At 29.7% G+C, this 9,043-nt stretch overlaps 1 protein-coding gene across 1 annotated transcript; it reads right to left on the reverse strand.

Annotated features, from left to right (window-relative positions):
* Positions 1–2,369: 2,369 nt before the first annotated feature.
* On the reverse strand, positions 2,370–5,458 carry LOC113557921. Its single transcript, XM_026963458.1, has 4 exons — positions 5,290–5,458; positions 3,580–4,003; positions 2,702–3,366; positions 2,370–2,584 (listed from the first exon to the last, which is right to left on the reverse strand). The coding sequence occupies exons 1-4, from the start codon at positions 5,456–5,458 to the stop codon at positions 2,370–2,372; spliced, it is 1,473 nt and encodes a 490-aa protein (XP_026819259.1).
* Between the last annotated feature and the right edge of the window lie 3,585 nt (positions 5,459–9,043).

Genomic DNA, 9,043 nt, shown 5'->3' on the forward strand with positions numbered 1-9,043 from the left:
CGACGATAAACGAGCTTCGTGGGCGATCGTTGGCATCCCTTGTGTGAATATGGTAACATGAGAAGTTCCGGACGACATGATGTAATCCGTTTTATTGTATCTCACCAGAGGGTCTTTATTATTATTACTATTATTATTAGTGCTAGTAGTATACACTTTTTTTTACATTTTTTTTTTTTCATCGTGTTATTATATTGTTATTATTACTACTATTATAGATTATAGATAAAAGAAAAAAAATAACTTTATCAAACTGAACCGCAAAAATTATGCGAACAAACGGCAACCGGAAATTCTACTGACAACGATGTAAGTCGTTGGACGTAACACGTTTTTAGATTCGTTATTTGCACATACATTTGAGTTTATGAGTTATGAGCTTATTGTATGACTTAACAGTATAATGTTACTCGTCATTGTCCGGCAGTCGCAACAAGCTGAACGTTATTAATAAGTAGGTACATAATAACATAACGACATAATATACTAAATCGGTAATTGTAATTTATATTTTATCGTCAACGTATTTTTAATGCGGGTGATTGACATCAATTTATTATTAATTATCGTTTTGTTAAAAAAAAAAAAAAAAAAAATAGCACCTTCGTCGCACTAACGAAAGCGGCGGCGCAACGATATGCAACGCGGCGCATTTGCAATCTACATATTTAAAATGATTCAAGGGCTTATCGCACCCCTACAGTATTATTATTACTCTGCTTATATACATTTCATTGTTCAAATTCAATCGTTATGAACCGTTCCTAAGTTCAAGTATTTTATTTTTTTAGAGCGAGAGGGTACACAAACCAATGCGAACCAACCACTCAAAATATTATTGTTGTTAAATATTTTACAATGTTTACTATCCAGTTTATAATGACGTTTAAAATAATCGTTACACCTATACTACCCATCGTGTATTAAAAATTTAACACCCTGAAAACATTTAAACTAATAAGCCTAACTATGGAATTGGAGCGTACATATTTTAATGAACCTTATAATATTTGCATATTGTACATATAAATATACTGTACGCAATGTGGCTTTAATTGAAAAATACTAAATTTTTGTTAAGTATGTGTTCAGCGATTAAAAAAATTTCAATAACCGATAGAACTGTAAGTAGTTTACCAATCAGTATGAAATATATGCGTTTCGTCAGAAGTGGTTTGAGTAGACAATTTTCGGCAATGTTACAGTGAGATCACCACCAGTATATTTGAGAATGATTGTTTGTTGAGTATTTGCTGCAGACTAAAATAATATATTATTTTAATTTCCGATAAAGTAATCACTTACCAATGATAATTTTGGTTGAAATTCATTCAATTGCCAGTTAACATTTTCTTGCACCACATAGTATACAATTTTCAGCTTTTACTGCTGCCCTAAATAGTTTGAAATTTTGAAGGAATCCAACATTTCAAGACACATTGCATAAAGTGTTATAACATATAGAATGATATAACGCGAAAAATTATTAATTCAAAGAGGTTGAGTATTGGAGATTTGACAAAAGTATTACCCAAGGTTTTACACTTTTTATGAAATATATTTGCATTAACTTCAGTTCTACACCATAAACACGATAATACGGTATAATATATTATACTGTTAGTTGAATATTCTGACAATTGATAAATAAAAGAGATTAGGCATATTAAAAGTGTTTTTATACAACCTTATATATGTTATATGAACGGACACTCGGAGTATATTATAATGCTTGATTCGTAATATAAAGAGCGAAATAACTATATGGTCGTGCGACTAACGTAATGTTTATAAAATCCTGCAGGGATTAAATCTTTCCACGGGTATTTTACATATAATATCCTTTGTTTAAATACCTGAATACCTTCTATGACAACTATAATATAATTTACATAAACATCTAAATAATAATATGTAATATAAAAAAGTGTTATATATTTTCTAATTAATACCTATTTCATAATACAATTATTTCTATCGCAAATAGTTTTATTTTATAATTTTCGATTTTCACAATCAACTGCGGCTCTTACGACTTTATACTTATAATAATAATATTAATGTATAACTTTATTCCTTGTTACAGATTATAGATATTATTACATAATATATACAACCAGTGGCGGCTCGTGGGTTTTTAATGAAGTAGTGCACATCCAAAAAAAATATAACCAATATAATATATATATATTATAAATTGTATTAAATAATATTGTTTACAAATTTTAGTTATTTACAAATTACTTTTTCTTTTGCTTATACCTATTTTTACAAGTGTCAAGTACCTATAATAATAGTAAATACATAATAATAATAATAGTAATAATACATTTTCAAGTAAAAAACTATGACAAAGTAGATACAAATTATTATATTTCAGGTACATATTTATATGTTAAATCGATTCTCCTCTCTTTTTTTTCTGCAAATCTGTTTATTACTTCTTCGTTGAAGTTTGGAATGTTGTTGATCATCCGTTTTTCGATCGATAACATAGCTAGTGCTGTAAGTCGATCTTCTGTCATTGAATTTCTCAAAAATGTTTTAATACGTTTCAATGTAGAAAACGACCTTTCGGCTTCAGCTGTAGTCATTGGAATAGTTGAAATTATTTTTAAAAGTTTGTAGCTTTCAGAAAATATATGTATTAAATTATTTTCAATTATAAATTTCAATAAATGAACTGATGAATTGATATCACGGAAATCGGTTCTTTTGTAGAACAGTTGTAGTTCAGTTTTAAGTTTAGTAACATCCAAAAAAGGATATGCTTCAATTGTTTTATTAAAATGGTCACCTGGGAAGTTATTTTCGTACATAAGAAATTTGGTAGATAAAAATAGGTGCGAAGCATTTAAGTGGTTTTTATAATCAAACCGTTCTTTAACGTTGACAATAAAAATGTCACATACTTCTTTTGCAGCGATTTTTCTTGTTTCAATAGTATCATCATGTTTTCGTTTTTTCGTTGGATGATTTTGAGAAGTTTCAAAGATGTTATCAATATTCTGTCTTTCTTTTAATATATTTTCTTCGAACCGAAAAATTGCCTTTGAAAGTTCTACAGGATCCATAGTTGGTTTTTGTAGTTGATTATATAAAATATCAACATGAGGCATTAAAGAATGAAACACTCTTAACCAAAATATAAATCTATCGTCAATTAACATCCGATGCAAAGCTCCAGCTTGATTAATTGCTATGGTTTGATTGAATGTTGATTCAATTTCTTTCATACATTCAATTAACGACTCAAGATTCTCATACACAGTATTTACTATTCGACTTTTAAAATTCCATCTAGTATTAGATGATCGAGGAACTCTGTGTTTAAAAATTTTATCTAAAACCGTAACCCGCTGCGGACTGTTGGAAAAAAAATTGGTTATATCAGTTAGGTTTGAAAAAAAAATTCTTATCTCATGATTTTGTGAAGTTGCTTGAATTAAAATTAAATTAAGCTGATGAGCATAACAATGTATGAAATGTGCATTTTTATAGCTATTGTTTATTATTTTTTGTACACCATTGAGACGTCCACTCATCACGTTTGCGCCGTCGTAACTCTGACAAATCAACATATCTGGTGACTCTAGGACTTTTTCCAAATTAAATATTATACATTCAGACAACGATTTCGCATCGTGTCCAGTAGGATTGAAAAATCCCCAAAATCTTTCTACTGGTGTTCCATCCGATAGTAAATATCTAAATATTATTGACAATTGAAACTGAGCAGATACGTCAGTTGTTTCGTCAGCCATTACAGAAATATATTCTGTTTGTTTTATTTCATTTTTAATTCTTTGTTGACATACAGCTAAACAACATTCTAGTAAATCATTTTGGATTGATTTGGATAAACCTTTAAATACCGAAGAGTTCTCAATATGACATTTTAGTACCGAATCTAACTCTGAACTAAAGTTTATAAGACCTCGAAATACGCCGGGATTCTCTGAATTTGATTTTTCATCGTGACCTCGGAGTGCAAGCTCAAATGCTCCACAAAATTTAATACAATTTATGATTTTATTCAATATATAACGATTATGACTTATTTTTTCATTGTATTGTTTGATATTCAACCGATATGCACTAGAAAGTTGTTGTCTTATGTCTTGTTTCCCTAATAGTTTTAAATTTAATTGAGAATTTATGTGTGTCATTGATTTTTCGTGTGTTTTGATTTTAGAAGTTAAATGAATTAAATCGTTTATTCCATTCTTTACCCAAGCGGCATCATTAGATTTTTGACCAAAAAGTAGACAGGGAAAACAATACAAACGATTTGTTTCTGAACAACCACAAATCCAGTCATTAGTTTTATATATATCATTTTTAAATTGTCTTACATAATCTCTCGTTTTACATTTAGTAATTTGTTTAATATTTAAATCTGGAGTAGGCCTACCTTTATTTTTTATTTCCATCTTTTTCTCCAACGAGATTGATGAAAAATTACATTGCAGTATTAATTGCTGTACTGAGTTCATTTTAAAAATTGAAAACAAATACACGAGTAATAATATATTAATATACGTTAATGTCGGTCGTCGATAATAAACAGAAACACGATGGTCACGATTAATAATGTTTTGAATTTCCGATAATGATCGACTAGCTAATATTATCAGCTGATAATCGAAATAATATAATAAATTAATGAGAGTAAAAATAAACTATAATAACATAATAATGCCGATGCCGACGCTCAGCGACGCGGCGACGTCGAAAATAATTCGCTGAAAATAATTTAATTGGTTATGTGCACACAAACAAATGTGCACACCAACTCCATTACAACGCGGGCTGCGTGTATCGACTTGCTTCAATTTTTACACTGTACAAATGTGCACAATGATTGTGTGCACAACTGCACTACTATAATAATACACGCCGATACCGTTCCGTCGCGGACAGCCATTTAGCAGTCGAAATAACCCAATCCAAATATTAAACATAAATACATAATATTATAATATTATTATTTTCATAATACTCTGAATTTATATTTTTATATTTTGAAAATAATTCTTATTACATTACAGGTACTTAGTTGTATTATTATGATTTGTTTTCAATTTTTCTTGAGTTTAGGTAGGTAGTGCACGTGCACTTGTGCACATACACACGAGCCGCCACTGTATACAACTATATACCCACATTATATACATGTATTATGTATGTATAAGTATAAAATATATAACGTCGTAGAGTACATGGTCTTTGTCTTAATGTTATACAATACCAGTTGCATTGGGTATATGATAATATATATATAGATACCCGCGCATTGCCATAATGTAATAAACCACATATCCGTTATAATCGTTCTTTTCTTTTCCTCATTAGTTTCCACTAGAACGGTCACAGCCAATGAGACGACGGCAGTACCATTCCCTCCCATACGCTTAATACGTAGGTACGTATAATGTAGTGAACGTCCTCCGTTCATAGTGAATGGGTCTATACTCTATAGCCAGCGGACGGTTGTACCGTCGTTACACGTCGACGCTGCCGACCAGTGGCACATTTCGTGTCTCGGGGCAAAAAGTTTGTTGTTTTTAAAATCGTCCTTCCCCCCCCCCCACACACGCCGACCCCTCATAAAATGTTTCCGCCTAGGACGATGGCCCCTTTCGCTTCCCCCACCCTATAAGCGGGCCACTGTCATCGACCCTCTTCTCTTTGTCCCTCTCTCTCTCTCTCTCTCTCTCTCTCTCTTTTCTATCTCTGATGTTGAAAATTATAACACGCTATAATACATCTATTATATATTATTATATAATCACGACGCACGTATATTGTCATATCGGTATCTACTGCAGTTATACAGCATTTTAGCTTGAGCTAAGAATGATCACAATCCAATCGCTCGCCTACAGTTAAAAATTACAATGGCCGTTCAATAAAAGATAAAAACGATTTATATGTGCGCATATGCTCAAAGGCGTTCATAATTGTATTTATGTTTTATTTTTTACATTTATCATAAGCAGATACATTGCATAAGGTACTCTGGTTAGGTCATTGTAGCCTGAAGGTATATACGTTTTTTATTTATAATAATGTTTTCAATATTATGATCTGGTACAGGTAAACTTCATACAAGTTTATATCAGTTTAATAACGCAGACATGTTAATTTTTACTAAGTCATTATACAATAATTGATGATGTAGATATACATTTAAAATTAGCATAATATTAAATACTACCTTTATGCGTATAGGTATATTATGTATAGTTTATTTTTCTAATCACATCACATCACGATTCAGACTAATTTATTACCAATAATCTGTACAGGTACCAACATGTATTAATCTAAAAAATGTATTTTTAATAACGCACAAACCGTATTATAGGTAGACAGTAATGTATTTTACGTACTATAAAATAATACACATTGAGTATATCGATAAAGTACACCTACACAATATCAATTATCATGCCTGCGAATCGCAAGTTAAAATATATATTTAAAAAAACTGGCTTACGAAGTTACAATCATATTTATATAGATTAAGTTCGATACTATATTTTTCAAAATTAGTGATTTTACCTGATAACCATGCGATGTGTTAAAAGGGACATTAGACTATAGACAGTAAATCTGGTGTATCATTCTCATAATTATTCATAAACGAAAAAACGTACCAAAAACTTTTTAGTAAGTATTTAACACTGCTCTGTCAAGAATAGATGATAAACATGAAAATTGAAAGCAAAATAGATTATTCTTATCTGAAAGCGGTTTGAATGACAACGGACAACAATATCGATGTATATTTTAAACCGTGTAAATATATATATATATAATATATGCATGTATAAGTAATTAATTAACCTCGACACAAGTACACAGTCAATATATTATTGTTATAGTAGTATATTAAATATACATAGTATGACTACGTTATGATAATGGTATTGCCATCTATACATTTACAGAATATTTCTATTTAAATACGTTTTTGGGCCAATTTCAAATACTTTTAAAATAATGAAAAAGTATGTATTTTCAATATTTAAAATATTCTTTTTCTTCATATTTTTATTTTGGAATAGAAAATAATTCTTTTCGGTTTTACTATCGCATTTCAATGATCAATATTTCACTATTTTAAATTTTGTTTCCAAAATTATATTTTATAAAACTCTAAGAATTTATATATACCTGTGAGTTAACTTAAAATCGATTCTCCAAATGAAACCGTTCATTCTACTGTACACATCAATAATCCGACCATTAATCACTTATGTCTGCCAAATTAGGGCAGCAGCTTCTCCTCTCTAAAATCAACAAAATTCAAATTCTTCAACACAAATTTTTAATAATATGTCTGTAAGCCCCGTGGTTCATGAGGAATAGATAAATTCATAATGACACTGGAATCCTCTCACTTTGAGACTGGATAAAAATCCAGTTCAAAAATATTCACGCAAATCTAAGTACATCCAATGCACGTGGTTCTTCAACCTGAGAAGCAAAACAAAAAAACGGCGTTTAAAACCACAATATCTCCTTCTTTCAGACTCAAGCAAAGACGAAGATCAATAACTAACTGTAATTAAAAATTGTAATTTATAACTTGCTATTAATTATTAACAGGTAATTAAACTTGTAATAGCATGTAATATGCTGAAGCATTTTAATTTTAATAATAATAGTAATAAAAAGAATTTATAAAAACATGTCATTAAATAATTAGTAGGTATAACTAAAATTTATAATTACTTAATTGAAGTTGACGTTAAACTATATTGTATATTTTTATAATATCAATAATATATACTTGTACATTATTCTCAATTTTAAATGTTAAATTTATTTCGATCGTACCTCCTACAACAGCGTTTCTCAACCTTTTTTCATGTACGTACCCCTTGACCTATTACCACTGCTTTACGTACCCCCAAATGCCAATTTATCGTATATTCACACACAATACAAATAAGATATTATGAAATAAGTTTTTTCCACGTACCCCCTCATACCTTCTTATGTACCCCCAGAGGTACGCGTACCACAGGTTGAGAAACGCTGTTCTACGACACTATTTTAATATGTAGATGTACTAGCTATGTGTATGAATAGGTACACACATTTAATGCGTATATATACAATTTGAATCTGATCGGTTAAGACTTTCAATGTAGTCAAGTATACTGTATACTATGAGGTCGTAATTTCGTGATTATATCCAGGTATTACAATACACGCAAAGTCGTAAATATGATTAAAAATCTAGGAGAAAAAGCTAAAAATATTAATTAAAACATATATTAACATAATTTATTATACGGACGAGGGTAAGGGATCGCCCAACTTATGTTTACTTACAACAATATAACATTTTACGCAGTATTGATTTAGAATTAAACATAACCGACGGCCATGCAAAACGATTAAAAAAATAATAATATTTCTCTGGGGAACATATATTGTACATACCTACGCGCATTTTTAACGTAGTTACGCCAACGAAAATCTCCTTATCGATCCAACAAATATACGCGTGCATATATAGGTAAATATTATGTATATTTAGTGCGTCATCATCGGAATCGCGCGTATCCGTCTACAAACAATATATTATAAATGTCTATACATATAATGTGTAATTATTTTGTATTATAAAGACGGACGATTTCTCTGGCTGCGCACAATCGCACTTTGTTACGTATATACATAACATTACACAAAATATAATATGTATGACTAGGGTAAGTTGCAACCAATTTTGTTTTAACTCTATGCGAGATAAAGTTGCCTATTTGTTTTTTTAATAATTTATGTAATATATTATACACTAAGGATTATGTACTTACTACCTAATACTCAAACTGAATATAAAACTGAAATTGTAAAAAATATGTACCAATAGTGTTCACAATGAAATGAAAAATCATTCGTATCATTTTTATATAACTTTCATTTGGATATAAATTTAAATTATGTATATAAATTTTATAAGATAAAAATAAATCTATATGTAAAATTTAGGATCGCTGTAAAACGCACGCTATTTTAAACT

Source organism: Rhopalosiphum maidis, chromosome 3, assembly GCF_003676215.2.
Source record: "Rhopalosiphum maidis isolate BTI-1 chromosome 3, ASM367621v3, whole genome shotgun sequence".
NCBI classification, from domain to species: domain Eukaryota; kingdom Metazoa; phylum Arthropoda; class Insecta; order Hemiptera; family Aphididae; genus Rhopalosiphum; species Rhopalosiphum maidis.

Bases quoted from the DNA above. Each gene is read 5' to 3' on its own strand.
- LOC113557921 (XM_026963458.1), bottom strand. From the start codon at position 5,458: ATGAACGGAGGACGTTCACTACATTATACGTACCTACGTATTAAGCGT. The intron at 3,367-3,579 runs GTTGATTTGTCA...TTTTTCCAACAG, and splicing joins GTCCTAGAGTCACCAGATAT to TCCGCAGCGGGTTACGGTTT. The intron at 2,585-2,701 runs GTGATATCAATT...CAATGACTACAG, and splicing joins CTACAAAAGAACCGATTTCC to CTGAAGCCGAAAGGTCGTTT.